The following is a 20,549-nucleotide window of genomic DNA, read 5'->3' as shown; positions in this document are numbered from 1 at the left end:
ACCAAACCTAAACCTCCCAGTCTCAGAAAGGCTAAAATTCCTTGGAGTCACTATCGACCGCCACCTAACACTCGAAACCCACGCAAACAACACAACCAAGATGATGTTCTACTGCATGTGGAAATTGAAAAGGATAAGACCATTCTTCCCAAGATTCGTCTTCCGCAGCCTAGTGCAATCCCTCGTCCTCAGCCATCTGGATTACTGCAACTCACTATACGCGGGCTGCAAAGAGCAAATACTGAGGAAACTTCAAACAGCCCAGAACACAGCAGCCAGGCTCATCTTCAGAAAACCAAGATATGAAAGGGCAAAACCACTACGGGAGAAATTACATTGGCTTCCACTTAAGAAACGCGTTACTTTTAAAGTTTGCACACTAGTCCATAAGATCATTTACGGCGAAGCCCCAGCGTACATGTCTGATTTAATAGACCTACCACCCAGAAACGCTAAAAGATCATCCCGAACACACCTCAACCTCCACTTCCCCACTTGCAAGGGCCTGAAATACAAGACGCTACATGTGTCAACCTTTTCCCACAGGAGCACGCAGTCTTGGAATACCCTACCGCGCAACCTAAGAGTGATTAACGAACAAGCTTCCTTCCGTAAACTACTGAAAACTTACCTGTTTGAACAAACTTACGGAAAGAGCCAAAACACATAGAGTCCATACTCACTGTTCATCAATGCAACATACATCCACTTCTGATCCCTCATCCCGTAATCCAGTCAATCATACACTTATTCACGGAACTATATACACCATATGTCTTTGTGTCTAACACTGCCCTTTAGCTTCCCATTGTCTCCTTCCAATATTTCTATGTTGATGTCCCATTGTTATATTCCTAATGATATTCGAATGTCTCGCACAACTCTGCACAATGTAATCCATAACCAAGTTGTAACAAATGTATTTCTATTATTCATATCTTATTGTAAGCCACACTGAGCCCGCAAAAAGGTGGGAAAATGTGGGATACAAATGCAATAAATAAATAAATAAATAAATAAATAAAATCCATAATTTAAACATTTTGCTACATTTTGGAATTCTCAAAGAATTTCCCCACAATGTCCCATAAACATTGAGGGCTGTCTTGCCAGTGTGACAGTGGCATCACCTGATAGTCATTGCATCTGATTGGTCCATATTGCTTAAGATGATATTCACACAGCATTGACCAATCAGGTTCCAGGCCCTAAAACCAATGTACTAACCCATCAGAATCTCCATAGGTTAGCCACCTCACTCATGGGACGTCTGTTACCTATGCAAATAAGCTAGTTAGCAAATTTTTGCAAGAACTTCTGTCCCGGGAGACTGAAAGATAACTTCTTGAGGAGCAGTTACCTTTTTTTCAAAACCCAGTATAGAGAAACATTTTTGCATACCAGTTTTCAAAAATTCATAAATGATGAGCTACATTCTATGTTTTTGCATTGTAGCAGATCATTATTTATGAATTTGTATAAACCTTTGAGCATTTATGAGGAGGACTGGACCAAATCTGCAAACTTTCACAGAAGGTGCTCATGTAAAGAAAATACTGTACAAACACTATGTAACATGTCAAAATTTCAGGGCTATGCATTTTGTTTTGCATGTTTTTTTCATGGTGACTGGTGAAGGCAATGCCAAACCATCTCACTAATAGTCTGCCAAGAAACTGTCATGCAAGTAGGGGCCCTCATAAGTCATTTGCAACTTGGTACTTGCGGGGGACTACTTTTACCTTTTTCAGGCAAACACCCTTCTGGACAAAGAATTGCAGAATTTAGTAAATGGGTCTTCTTGTGAGGTAATTTGCATCAGTGCTCTACCCCATCTGCTCCTACAAGAGAGTCAGAAAAATTGCAGGACCAGAAAAATTGTAGAGAAGATTGTAAAAAAGATACTGCAGTAATATTTTGAACAACATAGAAAAGTATAACTGCTTGACATGTATTGTTTAGTAACACTGCACAGGACAAAAAGGGTATTGTTTTTTTAGTGCTGTGTTCTATGACAATCATAAGGAGGCTACAGTGTCCATCCTGGCAGTTTAGTATTCAAGTATGAACTGGCACAAGACAATGGTAGCAATCATAAGGGAAAAAAAACAGTAAATACAGTGATGTTGATCTGCCTGATAGAAAACCAAAGATCCAACCAAAGGTTATCCATACTCTAATGCCAGAAGTAACACTGATGCCCTTTCTCCATGGGCTATAAATGTATACATTTGATATCTAGGGACAGTTTTTCAGTTTTAAGCAAGGCTCAGCTTCAAATATTAAATACCAGTAGTGGATGACAAAAATCAACATTTAGATAAGCTAGGGAAGGTGAAATATTATATTCCATTGAGGGGAGGAGTAAAAGAATGAATTTGATAGTGAGAAATTGTATTTGAATAAACAGAAAAGCACAGAACAAAATATTATGGAGATGCACAGATCAGGAATTAAGCTATTTCATACTATTAGCCCCAATTCTCATTAAGGTATTTAGGAGAGGATATGCCAAGACCAAAAGTGATAATTTTCTAAATGTCATCATGCCCAATAAGATTGAGCTGACATTTAACCGAAGCCTAAATTCTCAAGTGAGTTGTACAGAGTAACACTCCTGGTTACATCAACCTTCTAATGTCTCATAAATAATGTAAAAGACAGAAAGGCTGCCATGTTCATAATCAGTCTTGAACCTATGGAGTTTTAGTAGGTACTTTTATCTTTCTGTCTACTGTGTCTCTTAATATGTATGTGTGTGGTGAGGTAGGTAGAAAAGACTAAGGGGGGAGGGGAATTCATCAAGCAGTATTAGCTTTAAGTCATGTTATTTGGGCCTTAACGTAACTTAAACAGCCCTATCACCACTTGACCAAAAATATCATGCTGATATTTATGTCACTGCAGGTTAGGTAATAATGAGATGCAAAACATGTAAATGCATGTTCTGCATCTCATTATTATGCAAATACTATAACGCAACTTACAGTGATACTCCCACAAGTCATGTTAGGGCCCAAAAATCACAGTAATATAACCCTAGCATTTTTTTTTTGGGGGGGGGGAGGTGGTTATTTCATTGTCTGGGAGCATCAAGACAACAGAACTGGGTCGGCCTCAAGACCCCCCTGTCCTCATCCCCCAAAGAGGCTACATTTATAATCACTGGTGGTCCAGGGGGAGTCTTGTGGGTTACCGGGGGGGGGGGGGGGTCTTCAGGCAGAAGTGATGCCCATTGCCTCAGGTACAATACTTAGATTGTGAGCCCTCCTGGGCCAGAGAAATATCCAGAGTACCTGAATGAAACTCACCTTGAGCTACTACTGAAAAAGGTGTGAGCAAAATTGAAATAAATAAATAAACAGCACTATTAATTAATCAATAGGTTATTTATCCATTTCTTAATGGCACTTATTGGGTGCCCTAATTCGCTGTTTTCAACCTGGTCCTCGGGACCCAACCTACTAGTGTGGTTTTTAGGATATCCGCATCCTGAAAGCTGGACAGCTTCCCAAAGATCAGATTGAGAACCACTACCTCGCTGAACAACTGCTCTGTAAATTTGGCTGAAAGATTACAAAGAACTACTTTATTTATAAGTTATTTTTACCCTGAGAATCCTACTTACCTGTTCTCAGTGGGTAATAAGCTTACATAAAAACAAAATACAAAACACAATCATCATACACATCCTTTCAGCTTTCCCTGCCTTTTTAAAAATTATTACCCTGTGCAATCTGCTACTTATTTCCAGCAGCAGTACTGCAGGTACTTTAGCAAACTGGTTGAAAGTGCAACATTTAAGGGGTAATTCTATAAGGAGCTGCCAAGTTCTAGGTGACACTGGGGTCCATTTACCAGAGTGTGGGTACACAGTGGCCTTAGTGCATCCTTACTCAGGTCTTTTCTGTGCGCAGACATTTTTACCACAGCTGGAAAAATATGGTCAACTTTCCATTTTCTGAATAAATAGCCATGCGCAAATGTTGCCATTAGCATGCGCAGGCACAGAAGAGAGGGTTTTGTAGCATACAAGCATACAATACACACAAAAAAGCAACACTGGGCCTTCAAGAGAGAGATAACAGCCGTCCTTTATTATTACAAAGACCCGACACGGGCCGTGTTTCGGCGCACAAGCGCCTGCCTCAGGGGTCAGCTAAGGTCTTTGTATTGTATAAGAAGCAGTAATCAGACAAATGCATGAAGTCGTCTGGTTCCAAATAGAGTAGTTAGCTCATGCCAGCGTGCATTCAATCAAACTGGACTTGAAAAAACGCCAAAGCGTTTTTTCAAGACAGCGTCCAGTTTGATTGAATGCATGTATGTTCTATGACAAATTACCCCCTTAATATCAATAAAACTAACCCCCTTTCACTATAAGTCCAAACGGAGGTAAAGAAAAAAAAAACCTGAAGTAAATGATATCTATAAAAAAAACCTGAAGTAAATGATATCTATTTTTCAGTTTTATCCCAGTTTATTCTTAGGAGTTTGTAGCCATCAATTCCTATCAAAACAGCAGCCACACTCTTGCTTTACTAGTTGTGCAAGCATTTGAAAGTGTGAAGCAATTACAAATAAATTACCATTACATAACAGAAAGCATTTTCTTCAGGTAAGAAACTGGTGCAGCATCAAATCTGCTGCTCCTCTGTCTTGGGAGAGTCTTTATATTGCATCACTCAGCTTTGTTCTGTACACCGATCATGAAAAAGGTGAATCATGCGCAGCATGAAGGAGTACAAAAAGATAAAAGTAGTTAGGATAACCTTGTCGCAAACTATCTGCATAGGGCAAATTTTTTCAGTTTTTGGTTCATTTGGTCCTATCCCCTCCTCTGCCCCCATTTTCAGATTGTTTCATATACTTGTTTTAATTAAAAAATAATAATTGTGTTCTAACAACATTTCCTGACTTAAAGGCAGATATTCAAAACGTCAGTTCTGTACAGAGCAGCGCCAGAAAATACCACCACAACAGTGCTGAAAAATAACTTCCTAATACTTGACACTAATAGTATACATACAGGCTCATTTTCAAAAGAGATGGATGTCCATCTTCCAACATAAATTGGCACTTGGATGTCCATCTTTCAGAGACTTCCAAATCAGTATAATCGAAACCCGATTTTGGACCTCTCTAGCTTAAGTCCGCCGCAAGGAAGTCTAAATCTGAGGGGGGCATATTGGAGGTGTGGTGAAGGCGGGACTTGGGCATTCCTAACACTTGGATGTCTTTGAGCCATAATGGAAAAAAGCAGAGATGTCCAAGACTAAAACTTGGACGCATTCACACGGACCTGTTTTTATGCGAATAAGGCATAGAAAGGTGCCTGAAATGACTAGATGACCACCGAAGAGAATCGGGGATAACCTCCCCTTACTCCAGTGGTCACTAAACCTCTCCCATCCTCAAAAAAACATCATTAAAAATATTCATTGCCAGCCTCAGATGTCATACTCAGGTCCATGACAGCACAGGCAGGTCCCTGGAGCAGTTTTAGTGGGTGCAGTGTACTTCAGACAGGTGGACCCAGGCCCATACCCTCCCCCTACCCATTACATTTGTGGAGGAAACAGTGAACCCTCCAAAACCCACCAGTAATCATCTGTACCCACATCTAGGTGCCCCCCTTCACCCGTAAGGGCTATGGTAGTGGTGTACATTTGGGGTAGTGGGTTTTGAGGGGGGGGGTTTGGGGGGCTCAGCACACAAGGTAAGGGAGCTATGTACCTGGGAGCATTTTATGAAGGCCACTGCAGTGCCCCCTAGGGTACCGCATTGCTGTCCTGGCATGTCAGAGGGCACCAGTGTACTACAAATGCTGGCTCCTCCCATTTCCAAATGGCTTGCATTTGGACATTTTAGACTTGAACGTCTTTGGTTTCGAAAATGCCCCTCATCGTAACATAGCAAATGATGGGAGATAAAGACCTGTATGGTCCATCCAGTCTGCCCAACAAGATAAACTCATTTTACATAGTATGTGATACTAACACTGTTAACAGTTATATGTAAGCCACAGGGGGATAGGCAATGTGACCACAAAGCTTCAGCTGAAACATTAAACACTGGAGATTTTTTATCGAGCTCCTAGCCATGTAGTCAAGTTCTTCTAATGCAAAACTCCCTTCTTCATCTCAAGTTTTAAAAAAGAAAAAACAGTGAAGGTTGAACGGTCGGGGTGGCAGATACTTTCCTGGTTTTTTTTTTGAGGCAGAGGTAGAAGAGAACAATATGCAGATTTCAAGCAAGAGAATGGTGGGAATCCTCTCCAAAAACCCTAACTCCTGCTCCAAGCAGGTGTTAGGTTTTCTGCAGTAAGGGCGCTGTTTTCTGAGCATTTTAGGGAACAGGAAATGAACTCATTTAAATCCTTTTGACAACATTTGCATGTTATTTGTGCTGATCGTTGTCGAGCTCATCATTTCCCATGGTAAGGGCTTCTGAACATTGTGCGCTGGTTACTGCGGACACTAGTCCGGTTCTAATGGCCTCTAGCACCTGCATTTGCTTCTGAGCATAAGGGCATTAATGCATGTTAATTCAAAGGTTAATTGTGTTAAATCAATTTAGAGTGCACTCTGTTTTAAATGTACACTAATGAACATAATGTGTACTAATGAAAGCACACCCCAATAGAAGACAAACATTTTATCAAGCACTTTAATAATACTGCAATGTAACTGCGTATAAGAAGAAAAGAACACAAGCACTCTCATACTGGGACAGACCAAAGGTTCATCAAACCCAGTATCCTATTTCCAATATGGGCCAATTCAGATCACAAATGTACCTAGCAAGATCCCAAAAGAGTAAAAAGATTTTATGCTGCTTATCCCAGAAATAAACAGTTCCTGGAGGAAAAGTTCATAAACCATTAAGGTACAATTGAGGGTAAGCAGCATAGAATCTTAATGCTTTCTAGGATCCTGTCAGGTACTTATAACCTGTATTCTCCACTGCTGGAAACAGAATACTGGGCATAATGGACCTTAGATCTGACCCAGAATGGCAATTCTTAGGTTCTTGTGTTTTGCAATTACTGTGTAAACCCAGTCGAATGTGCAGCAATAAAGGAAAATAAAATATAAGGTGATGATTTTTTACAGACAGTGTATTTCTTGTCTAGCTTACTACTGTTAATGTAAGGAGGGTAGGTTAGGGAATGGGGACTTGATAAACCGCCTTTCTGCAGTTACAATAGAAATAAAACATGAAAAAGAAAATAAGATGATACCTTTTTTATTGGACATAACTTAGTACATTTCTTGATTAGCTTTCGAAGGTTGATTTCATAGTAAGAATCCTGAAAGGTAACTTTAAAACAATACAGGAACATAAGACCTTTGAAGTCAGAATGATTAAATATTTTGACACCCACCAGACAGGACTTAACAGAGATCTGGGCTTTCTAACCCATTATAAGCCATAAAATTGTAAATTGTACTGCTTTGTTTGTCACTCTCCTGTCTCACCCATCCACCTCCATCCCCACCCTGTTAGATTGTCACTGAAATGCTTTGATGTCTCACTTATATATACTGTAACTACCAAGATTTGCTTATTTCCGATCTGACGAAGAAGGGCAACCTTCGAAAGCTAATCAAGAAATGTACTAAATTATGTCCAATAAAAAAAGGTATCTTATTTTCTTTTTCATGTTTTATTTTGTTTTATTTCTATTGATTACCTTTAAAAGTGGACTAACACGGCTACCACACCTCTCTACTGTAGTTACAATCAAAGTGGTTTACATATTATATACAGGTACTTATTTTGTACCTGGGGCTTTGGAGTGTTAAGTGACTTGCCCAGAGTCACAAGGAGCTGCAGTGGGAATTGAACCCAGTTATGTTCAGGCAATGTCATCCTGAGGAAGGGAGAGTGTTGACTCCTGAAAGCTAATTAAGTTAATTCCATAAAATGTAATCACATGTACTTTTCTTGGTTCCATGTCCACCTCCATTCATATTTTATATGCCACTAAAACCCAGTTCTAATTCCCAGTCTTACCTACTGAACACACTTTCTTCAAGAATTGGGAAAAACCCACATAAAACAGCTTTAATCCCAAAATTAAGAAAACCAGTTTTCCTCAATTTTGATCTACTTGCTACTGACAGAAACTCAATATGTATGTTAACCAACAGTTAGTTAGGATTTTCTTATTTGTTGATGTTTTTTAAAATAGGCTTGAAAACAGGATGTTCCTCCTTCTAATCAAAGTACTCAGGTGCAAAATAAGTTTTCAAGGTTACTTACACTGATTATTAATTTAACTTTGGGTGAGCTTTCTCGCCCACCCAAGTTAAGAGGGTAGACAAGTGTATCTAAACCTACACTACCAAAACCTTTGTAGGCAGACACAGATTTTGTCATTATCACACTGCGATGAATCTGTATTCTAAGGACAGAAATGTCCACTAAAGATTAGTAAACAGTGCTTTGTTTAAGCTAAGTTTCTGGTGTGGTAAGTCTGCATAACCTCCTCCATCTCTCCCTCTCATCATCTGCCATCTCTATTGTGCTTAAATAATGGCCTGAATCTTACCTTAATCATCTGAGAAAGATCGCCCGCATCTGCTAGCTCCAGAACAATGTTCAGTTCATTGTCCTCAATGAAAGAATCCAAGTACTTAATTATATTGGGATGGTTCAATTGCTGCATGGAGAAAAGAAATTAAAAATAGGACAGTACTTCAGCAATAATGGTGCTAAGATATATCTACCATTTGTATACATTGTTGCAAGGAGCTTATAAAGGGAGGGGTATGCAAGCCAAACAACTAAAATAGGCAGTCCTGTGACACTAACCAGAGCATTCTTGGAGTCCATGCATGGCAGGGCTTTCTCCATCTTTCCTCCAACATGCCACCTTGGGCTTCTACCCCCACTTTATGCCAGGGGCATAGCTACATGGGGCCATGGGCCCCCATAGATTTGGCCCTGCCCCCCCCCCCCCCCCCCGCCACCAACCCCTTCGACCCCCTCCTCGCCGTGAAGGACGTCAGACTCACAGAAACAGAAGCCTGCCCTTGCAGATCAGCAACGCGACCGCGCCAGAGAAGAGGACTTTGGCTGGCGGGGGTTGGGGACCCCCGCCAGCAAAGGTACCCGATGGCGGCGTGGGGAAGAGGGGGTCAAAAGGGTTGGTGCTGGGGGGGGGGTCAAAGGTGGTGGTGGGAAGGTCAAAATGGCAGGGGGGGGTTAAAAATGGGGGGGGGGGCTAAAATGTGCCCCCTCACCTCGGGCTCTGGACCCCCCTCCCGCCGAAGTCTGGCTACGCCCCTGCTTTATGCTCACTCTAACTCTTTCTCCCTAGTTGTAATGCAGTGGCACCAGCTACATGGCATTGAGGAAGTAGCATTTTTGGGCTACTAGAACTGCCATAACATGAGGGTGGGAGAGCTGCATGATATGCAGCCTGATTGGCTGGCTGCAAAGGAAAGCACTTCAGAAGGCTGCAGCATTGTGCCAAAATTTAAAGGCAGGCACCCTATCTAGCTCATTCTCAGGAAGGAAACTGGGACGGTACTATTATGCATACCTATGTAATTTAGAATTCTCTCTCTAGTTACTTCTTTATGGTATTTCTACTAGAGGTTACCCCTGTTGTGGTAGGGTGGCTCGCATTCACCTGATGGGATGAGTAGACTAAGCAGGGGCTCTGAAGAGCAGCACTGTTCATAATCTTAGAAGTATCCAAAATGGAACAGATTAGAGGGGCTACTGTGAATGGACCCTGCATGGAAGACACCCAGAGGATCATCCATTACAGTTATATGCCTTTCTATGTGCACAGCAGAGCTCTCAGAAAATTTCAACACCATCTTGCCAAGAGACCCAGAGCTTGGAGGATGAATAGCAACATGCATATGGGTCAGGAGGAAAACAATTCCTCTATGAAGGGAAGGGGCGACTAGGGAAGGAGAGCAGGTAGCAGTATTAGGCCTTAGGGAAGTTCAAGCACCTACAGTAAATCCCTGATTAAACATCTGATAAAAGGCTGCAGCCACTTATGCTCTGGACACATCAACGTGTTGGCTTGTAATGTGTGTTATTTCCTGGTGAGAGGGACTATTGTGCTAAGAATGAATCATGGTTGACTATAGTTACACTGCTTTTCTCCCTAGCGTACAAGGATGTTTCAGCTACTTAAAATACTGCAGGTAGAAGTTCTCAGACATTTAGCCATTCTAGAGTTTATCTATTCAATGTACCTTACACTGCTTGGGGTGGGGGTAGGGGGTGTTTCAATTCGTTTTCGAATTGAATTTAGAGTGTTGGTACAAACTTAGACCTATAAAGCTTGGAAATCTATCCATCCCCCAAAAGACCCAAGCTACTCGAGTATCCTCTCTATATTATGTATCTATTAGGTCTCTTCAACTAGACTTTAAGGCCATTAATCCTTATTGCTTAATAAGGAATAGTGATGCTATTGCACATTATCTGCCATAAAGCCTAGTAATGCAATGCAATGGGCCTAAATATTTAATAGATGACTGCCATTCATGTGTAAAAGCAAAAAGCAGAGCTCAGAATAATTTGGGCAAAAGCATATAAAACATCTCAACTGTCTCTTGATTTATTTTAATATTTCCCTAGTAGGATCTCCAAGCTACCATGAACCTTTCCCAACCTAGAGCCTAGTCTTCATTTGAATGGGCAGATCCACGACTGAAGCACTGAAAGACCATCTTTTGGAAGTTCTGTATTTTTCTAATCATCCCTCATTCACCACTGACCAAATGGTGTGACTCAGGATTCTTAAGGAATTAAATTAATAACTACATGACAGAGTATCTATTGAGGCTCTTCACCATTAGTAGCTCCCTAATGGTTAGAGCAGTAGATTGAAAACCAGAGAAGCCTGGTTCAAATCCTACTGTGGCTCATTGTGATCTTGGGCAACTCAGTTAATTCTCAATTGCCTCGCATACAGCTTGTGAGCCCTCCAAGGACAGGAACACACCAAACCTGAATGTAACTTGCCTTGAGCTACAGTTGAAAAAAGACACAAGCTAAATCATCAAATCTGTTCCCTATGCAAAAACCTAATAGAGATCAGCACAAGATGAGCCCCATGGTAAATTTACAAGTTACAGTGAGAAGCTTGCTTTTTCTACATATTAATGGACAACACTAGAGTAAAAAGATACAGAACAGACACTAAGTATTGTGACATATATCATATGAGAAAATTAAGCAGCCCAGCATCACCACTAAGCAATACAGTCAAAAAGCAATTAGAAAGTATGGTTCCCGGGGGACCAGTCTCCACACCTCAAAGCACAGCAAAAGAACAGTAGAGATGACCAAAGAATCAGTGTGCAGCCCTTTGAAAAGGGTCCTTAATTAACAACTGCTTGTATAACATATAGGGGAAAGCACATTATTGCTTAAGGATCTGGTTCTTTGGTCATCTCTACTGTTGATGCCTTTATAAAAGTCTCCATACCCATGTACATCTTTCACATGCTGTTATCTGGAAATTTCAATTCAAAATGTCTATACAATATACCTTACACTAACAATTAAAGGAAGAGTCAAAGAGTAATTAAGAACAAAATCAGTCTTGGCTGCACAAGTCTTCCCATTCCTTGACTCAATACTTTGTAGAAGGCCTTTTTTTGCAGCAAAACAGCCATAATAGTCATTCATGATAAATGACAACTAGCTTTAAACAGTGGGATGGTACAGTTTTGCACATTGTTCTTGGCAGAAAGCTTAAAACTATTTCAACTTGACTGGGGATTGGCTATGGCAGCCACTCCCAACCCAGTCCTCGAGGACATTCACTTTATTTTTGCTGAGCTGCTCCACTGATGCTTTTGCCGTATGCTTAAGATCATTTTCCTGCTGAAAGGTGAAATAATCTCTCCAGTCACAGATCTATGGCAAAGTGGAACAGGTTTTCATCCAGGATCTCCCTGTACTTTGAATTATTCATCTTTCCCCCAACCCCTATAAGTCTCCCTGTCCCACTGCTGCAAAAGACTCCCACAAAACAATACTATCACCACGATACTTTACTGTAGGGATAGTATTAGAAGATGATATGCTGGGTTTGTTTTATGTCACATTTAGCACTTAGCATTGAGACTAAATTTCCACTTTGCTCTCATCAGACCCCAAAATCTTCTCCCAAATGCATGCAGTGTCCCCTAAGTGTTTCTTTACAAATGCTATGTGATACATCATATGACTTTTCTTCAGCAGTGGCTTCCTTCTTGATACCCTTTCATACAGGCCATGTTTATGAAGTAATCTCAAAATTAAGTCAACATTTCCTGCAGTCTTGCCCAGAGATCTCTAATTCTTTTAAAGTAAACCTAGGCCTCGTGGAGGGGCATAATTTTTGTTGTTGTTACATTTGTACCCTGCGCTTTCCCACTCATGGCAGGCTCAATGCGGCTTACACATAATTGAAAGGGCACCCAAGTTTTCCTGAGGATGTCCTCGCAGGACGTCCTGGCGAAGGGGCGGGGAAACCCGTATTATTGAAACAAGATGGGCGGCCATCTTTCGTTTCGATAATACGGTCAGGGACGTCCAAATCTCAACATTTAGGTCGACCTTAGAGATGGTCGTCCCCGATTTTCTGCGATAATGGAAACCGAGGACGCTCATCTCTGAAACGACCAAATCCAAGTCATTTGGTCGTGGGAGGAGCCAGCATTCATAGTGCACTGGTCCCCCTGACATGCCAAGACAACAACCGGGCACCCTAGAGGGTACTGTAGTGGACTTCAGAAATTGGTCCCAGGTGCATAGCTCCCTTACGTTGTGTGCTGAGCCTCCCAAAACCCACTCCCCACAACTGTACACCACTACCATAGCCCTTACAGGTGAAGGGGGCACCTAGATGTGGGTACAGTGGGTTTCTGGTGGGTTTTGAAGGGCTCACATTTACCACCACAAGTGTAACAGATGGGGGGGGGGGGGGAATGGGCCTGGGTCTGTCTGCCTGAAGTGCACTGCACCCACTAAAACTGCTCCAAGGACCTGCATACTGCTGTCATGGAGCTGGGTATAATATTTGAGGCTGGCATAGAGGCTGGAAAAAATATTTTAAAACATTTTTTGAGAGTGGGAGGGGGTTAGTGATCACTGGGAGAATAAGGGGAGGTCATCCCCAATTCCCTCCGGTGGTCATCTGGTCATTTAGGGCACATTTTTGTGGCTTGGTCGTAAGAAAAAAAAAAGGACCAGGTAATGTCGTCCAAGTGTTCATCAGAGACACCCTTTTTTCCCATTATTGGTCGAGGATGCCCATGTGTTAGGCACACCCCAGTCCTGCCTTTGCTACGCCTCCGACACGCCCCCGTGAACTTTGGTCATCCCCGCGACAGAAAGCAGTTGAGGACGCCCAAAATCAGCTTTCGATTAGGCCGATTTGGGTGACCCTGTGAGGACAGCCCATCTTGCGATTTGTGTCGATAGATGGGCGTCCTTCTCTTTCGAAAATAAGCCTGATAGTGACCTTCCTCAGCACTTTCTTTAACCCTCACCCACCAGCTCCAGAGGGATGGCCTGATTGTGGTAGCGTCTTGATGGTGCCAAACTGTTTCCACTTTACAATTATGGATCTCCGACAATTTCCTCAAGGCATATTCAAATGTTTTGAAGATTTCATATAGCCTGCCCCCATTCTATACCTTTAAGTAACCTTAGCCTAGAGTTCTTTTAGCAGTTCTCTATTTGGAATGTTTAGATCTTTGCTTCAAATTCATTTTACACTGGAGGAGCAGCTTCATTCTTAATCCAGAAGTATTCCCAATTAGCTCAACTACTGTGAATGGACAAAGCCAGATATTATTTAATTATAAGCACACTGTTAAGGCAATTTTTGGGTTTATAATGATAAAGGACGTGAAGACTTATGTAATGAAGACTTTTTTGTTTCCTATTCTTAATTATTTTTTGAATATATCTATGCTGTATAGATCAGTGAAACAAACTCCTATCTTAATGCATCTTTTAGACATGAGAATATAAAAAAATATACAAGGGTAAGAAAACTTTTTAAAGGCACTCTATATAGAGCAACTCATCCTTGATGGGCTTAAATCATTTGATATAGCTCAACTTTTTCATTTTAGCAAATGTAAAATGCAAAATTTTATAAATACCATGTTTCTGTGATAACAGCCAAAAGTGGTTTAAATTTATTATATGCAGGTATTTCCTCTGTCCCTAGTGGGCTCACAATCTAAATGTTTGTACCTGAGGCAATGGAGGGTTAAGTTACTTGCCCAGGATCACAAGGAGCCACAGTGGGATATGAACCCAGTTCTCCAGGTTCTCAGCCCACAACCTATTAGGCTACTCCTGTCTTCAGATACGAATGGCACTTTGTGAAACATAAATTAGGTCATAAATTACCTCTTTTTCGACATTCCAAAAAATACATCAGATAGGTAACTGCCTTCTTTTTCTAAATTTCTACTGCAGTTTACAATTTATAACTAGTATTTCGTGTATAAATTACAGAGAAATAAAGGTTGACAAAAAAGTACTGTAAATGATACCTTTTCATAGGACTAACTTTATAAATTTCTGAACAGCTGTTGAGAGCTTCCATTCCCTTCACCAGACTGGGGGTGGGGGGGGGGGCATTTGGGTTTGTTTGGAATTTTTTTTTGTTTTGTTTTTTTAAGAGAACGAGGAGAAGGTTTCACTTTGATCTGATGAGAGTATGGCTCATGAAAGCAGGTAAGAAATCTATTAAGTTAACCCAATTAAAGGTACCACCTAGAAGTGTATTTATTTATTTTTTTAAGACTCTTATTTCTATATACCCATGTGGACTAACTTAGCCAACACAGTATTCTGCTTTGTTTTCCAACCCTGCAGTTTCTACTTGCTCCTCTGCACTTCTGGTTTAATGAGAGGGCTGGGATCTGGCACCACAAGCCTTCATTCACAGCCACCCAGAGATATTTCCCCCTGTTCTGTATCTCGTTTCAACTTACTTTAGCCCAGTCACTGCACTGACAGATCTCAGCCAGGAACAAGCGGCGAGGTTCATTCCACAACCCTGCAATAATGGACCTCGAAGCTGATGACAAGGACCACCCAGCCCCTCGCTTATTTTGAACACTGTATTTGCAACATTCTCAGCTGAAGCCAGCCCAGGGAGTGGAGGACCTGAGGTCCCTCCACATGGCAGTGCACATCATCGACAACTGAGTCACCAGTCTGCTATACCTTTGTTTCAATTAAATACATGCTCTGAATTTTTTCAAGCATGTGTTTCATTTCTCTACAATAGCTCTGCCATGATCCTGTTTCTGTCACACACCCTTAAAAACACAGGATGTAGGACTTAAAATGATCAAATGGCTCTGAAGTACAACAAGTAGTTCAGTTTACAGAAAACTATAAGAAATTTGCCCTGAATAAATGTAACCGAGGATTGCGAAAGCACTCCTTCCATCCACCAGGGCCAACCAACAAACCTACCTTACTGAAATTTATTAACATAGCTGAAAATGAAAATGGGCAAAAAGTTATTAAAATTAAGTTTGAATCATCCCAAATTTCTGGCTTATATCACCTCACTCCCCCCCCCCCCCCCATTAGCTTAATATACTGATCTGTCACACTCTACAGTATCTTGAGGCATCTCCTCTTTGCACGCTTTCCTGCAGCTATGAGTAAATATCTATGGTCCTGTTGTTCTTTTTAAATTGAAAGAAAATAATTTGCCTTTATGTTATTCCTGCCTTCCAGGTTCATGAGAGCCTAGATCAGATCTTTTGGCATTAAGTAATCCTACTCTTCACAACCTTTGCTTGGTGAGGCCACTATCATTCCCTTAATCATTTGCATCGATAACCCATACATCTCTTGATGACACAAATAATGTGACCGCATAAGAGGAAAGTAAAATTATGCCTTACCTGCTGATAATTTTCTTTCCTTTAGTAGCAGCAGATGACTCCAAGAACTGGTGGGTTGTGTCCATCTACCAGCAGGTGGAGACAGAGATTACAAATCTGAAGGCAGTGATACAGACGGCCAGCTCCTCCTTCACCTCAGTACATGTCTCATCACCAAGCAGAATCAGACAAGAAACCAGGAAGTCTTCTTCACCAACCATACAAAACAGAAACTTGTCAGTCTGACTTAAAAGAAACCACAACTGCGATGGAGTCCTCTTCAGTGATTTCTGTTCTTTTTCCTCTTCTCCTTTTTTTTTTTTTGGAAACTTAAGACCAGAACAAGAACAGATAGGCAAAACAAGAGCGGCTGACAAAGGGTGGGATCCTGGATTCATCTGCTGCTACTAATGGAAAGAAAATTATCAGCAGGTAAGGCATAATTTTACCTTCCTTAGAGTATGCAGCAGTTGAATCCAAGAACTGGTTGAATGTACCAAAGCAATCCCTAAGTAGGGTGGGAAGTCGCTGCTCCCTGTGACAGAAGCGCCGCTGAAAAGGCAGCATCTGAATAGTGAAAGCACACCCGTTCCGCCCAAGAAATAGATAGCAAACTCATGAAAAGAGCCTGGAATGCCACCAGCAGGATGCAACCTTTTCAAAAAAATCCACAAATTATCTGCAATCCAACGAGAAAAAAAATCAGATCAGACTAGAGGCTGCTGTCTCACAGCAAGAACCAGCGACAAAGACAAAGAGAAGACCTGAATGCTGAAAAACATGCAACATCTGCAAATACCGGAGAGCCCTGTGAACATCCAGAAGACGAAGCGATGTGTACTCTGTGTGAAAATCCTCCTCCCGAAAGAAGAAAAGAAAGAGAGGCTGAAAAAGAAAAGCCAAACCACAGCCGGAAAAGAAAGAAGGAACCGAAAGCAAGTCACTCCAGACTCAGCAAATTTCAGAAAAAGCAGCTCAGAATGGCTGCACTAAAAATTCAAACATTCTGCGTGCCGAAGAATTGGTGACCAAGAACACTGCTTGTAAGTTCCTAAGCGAAGCATTCTGCAAAGGAACAAAAGGAGTCCGAAGCAATGCTCGGTAGACAAGGAACCCCAAGCTAGACTTGGAGAATACGAACGAGGTTTCAGGGAGAAAAAGGTCGCAGCAGCGGAGGAGCAAAGCACTCTGCAAGAAATGCACCACCTCCGAGTGCAAGGCCAGGCCAGTACCTTTTGCAACCCATCCTGCAGAAAGAACTCAATCGCTGAGGAACAGAAGTCTACAATGAAAACCAAACATGGGCCGCAACCAGCCTCAAAAAATCCTCAACATCTGAGAATACGCGGTTGCAGTGGACCGTGGACCACATACAAGATCGCAAGAACAGTAATCATAGCGTCCAAAGAACTCTGTTCCTCAGAGTTGACCTCTCAAAACAAAAGGCGGTAAGACCAAAGCGAGAGGAATCATCCACTCAGGAGCAGACCCAGAACGAAGAGTCCGGAGTCAAGCGGATCCAAAACGAAGGCACCACCAGGAGCCTCACTATATCCGCATACCAAGGGCACCGTGGTTAATCTGGTGCTACCAAAATGACTCGACCCCGGTGGAGAGCGATCTGAAAAGAACTCAGCCGCAGAGAGGCCACAGAGGAAACACTATCGAAGAACTTCCTCCAGCCAAGGATGCAATAGAACAACCATCCCTGCCAAATCACCCTCTCTCCGATGACAGAAGGCACCTGGGCGTCCAGCCAGGACGCCATCAGATTTACCTATGGAGCTCTCTACCTGAGACCATGTTGGAGAAGCACTGGTGCGGAATAACCATTCTGCCGAGACCAGAAGATGGCAGAAAAGAGAACTCACTGTAGGAAAAGCCCGCAAAGTGAGCCGCATAGAAATGGAACACGAGGTCCTCTGCCCACTCCATGGGGCAACACACCCTGATGGCCACAGTCTGACTCCGAGTCCTACTCTGTCGAAGAAGCAGCCACCGCCTCATCTTCTCCAACGGCACAAGCACTGCCTATTCCACCAACGTCTCCTGAAGTGTTAGAAGATGAACAGCACCAATAGCAGGTCCAGGCGGGGGAGGCAGCACAAGCACCGCCTGGCCTGCAATGTGTCCTGAAAGGCTAGAAGACGAACAGCACCAAAAGCAGATCCAGGTGGAGATCGGCTACACTATCCCCTGTGCCATCCACCACCCCGGAGACGGAAGGAGGAGGCAAAGGGCTTTCCAGTCCGAGAGACTCGCATCCGTGACCACCACCATCCACTGCGGAGACACCAAGGCATCCCCTTCCACAGGGAGGAATTGCGAAGCCACCAGTTCATGCGCCGGCGTACCAAGAATAGCCACAGAAGATACTGTTGACACTCCTGGAACACAGGAGACCACCCATCAAGAAGCAAGAGCTGTAGATGTTGTCTATGAGCACCGCCCACAGCACTACCTAAAAAAGTGTCCGCCACAGAGCCCAAGACATGAATGCATAGCCAGGCCCGAGAACTCAGAACCCTGAGCAGACTGCACACCCAAGTCTGAACCTAGATCCTCCAGTCCTCGGTCAAGAAAAAAATCGTACCAAAGCTGTCTGGAATGGGACAAGGTGGCACATTTGAACGGTGACCACCCAGCTCAAGGATTCCAAGAAGACCCAGGAAGATAAGCTCTCAGATCTCATCTACAGTGAGGTGCATTCTGATGCTGTCCTTGTGGAGAATGCCGCAAAATTCCCAAACCTAGGAAAAGGTGAATGCAGCCATAGCAAAGCCTGGAACTGAACATAAGGGCTCAGAACGACCAAACAGAGAAACTGCAGATGATGGGGCCAAACAGGAAAGAAAAAAAATGCTTTCTAATGGAGAAGTGCAGGGAAAATTGAAATGCAGGCTAAATTGAAGTAGCTCTGAATATAGCTAGCTGTCCAATATAAAGAAAAAGTGCAATAAGAGCCTTAGAGACACTACAACAAACAGCTAGCTAGAAGTGCCATAGATACAGTGGAAGCTGGAGCTGGAATGCAATACTTTGATCAGAGTCAGACAGCAAAACTAGAAGAGCAGAGCTGCTGTGGGAAACCACCACTGCTAACATTTGGCACTGTAGCCTAATGTAAACTGTCCCAGCTATGGAAAGACCTGCTTGTCAAGGCAAGCAATATGAGAGAGGGAAGTAAAATATGTCCCATAGAAAAGGAGCTGAGGGCCACAGTTTCTAATATGATGCACAAACCAGCCTTAAACTTGTGTCCTTCAGGCTGAAAGCCAACCATCTTCCAGAAAAACATAACTATTTTGCTGAAGCTATTGCACCTGGAGCAAAAGCCCCCATGACAACAGCACCGAGGTTCCATGGTTACCATGGAGACCAAAGTACTAGCCCCAGAAAATAAGAATATGTAACATTTCCCACAGAAAGGTGGAGCCAAAGGCACTAAGCCTAGCAGAAACTCCCACTTGTAACTGTAAAGGAGCAAAAGGTGCAGAAAAAAAAAAAAAAAGAAAACCTACTGCACTTGGTATTCCCAAGCAGTCTCCCATCCAAGTAGAAACCAGCCAGGCCCAACCCTGCTGAGCTTCCAAGATCAGAAATGAGGCACCCTCAGGGTGGTGTGCTCATAGGCAATGCCTGTAGTGCCAGTATAAAAAGAGTTTCACAAAGGAAGGAGGGAAACTTCCAAGCTGTTCAAGCAACTGCCCTCAGAGAAAAACTGAGGGGACAGAAAAGTCTATAAATAAAAACACTAAATAGGCTCTTTCACAGGCCCAACATACAAGAAGCCCTGCTCTGATGCTGTTCACTGTTTCCCCACACCAGGAACAGCCTTAGCCAACGCAGGAACTCTTAAGTAAATCTAAACTCCACCACAGACAGTGAGCCTATTGATATCAATGTACCCACTTAGGCAAACATGGCTTTCCAGCTCAGGTGATTCTTGCTGCTTTTGTGCAGAAAAGGACTGCCCTGAAAAGACTCCCTCCGAATAGAGGAAGACAAGGGAGAAATGGACCCTACTGCTGAACTGGAGAGAAAACATCCCCTCTTAAGGTCATGGTCCATCAGAAGAGACTGAGACAGGGAACAAGCCAGAAAACTCCAAAGGTTGAACTAAAAAGGAACTGTTAGCTCTCCTACCAGACTTCTGCAACATATAGGCATACAGAGCAGCAGAATGAACTCGGGGGGGGGGGGGGGGGGGGGGGGGCAGGGAGGTCAGAAATCCCCTGCCCCAAAGAAGTCCCCAGTGGCTGACATGCATCCCAAAAATAACAAGGTACATCGCAGGACCATCAGATTCCTTCTGGAAAACTTAGCCCTCTAGAACCTATCTGCCTGAGATGGGTGTAAAAACTCCCCCAATCACGAAAAGGGCTACTGAGGTCAAGCTCTCTTAAGAAGAAAGGTTCAAATTAAGGGTCCCAGAGCAGAGGAGATCCTGCTCAGACAATATAGAAACAGCTTAAAGTAATTCTGTTCTTCCCTTGGGTCCCCTTGCATAATGGGGGCAGTTTGAGAAGAATTTGTGCCACTGCCCCAGCCAGCTACATGCAAACAATTTCTGACTCAACAGTGATTTTGGTAAAGGAAACCAAAGGCTGGAGAAAATAAAGGGGAATCCCCTGGACCAGCAGTCTCTAATGGAAC

At 42.7% G+C, this 20,549-nt stretch overlaps 1 protein-coding gene across 1 annotated transcript in view; it reads right to left on the bottom strand.

Annotated features, from left to right (window-relative positions):
• The window catches only part of NEK6 (NIMA related kinase 6), a 314,703-nt gene that overhangs the window by 123,685 nt on the left and 170,469 nt on the right, over nt 1-20,549 (bottom strand). Inside the window, exon 5 of the mRNA XM_030207370.1 lies at nt 8,558-8,668. Coding sequence (XP_030063230.1) covers nt 8,558-8,668 — 111 coding nt within the window. The remainder of the gene's footprint in view (nt 1-8,557; nt 8,669-20,549) is intronic.

The sequence above is a fragment of the Microcaecilia unicolor genome, chromosome 6 (genome assembly GCF_901765095.1).
Source record: "Microcaecilia unicolor chromosome 6, aMicUni1.1, whole genome shotgun sequence".
In the NCBI taxonomy this organism is placed as follows: Eukaryota; Metazoa; Chordata; class Amphibia; order Gymnophiona; family Siphonopidae; genus Microcaecilia; species Microcaecilia unicolor.
This window is presented reverse-complemented; position numbering and strand designations above follow the sequence as displayed.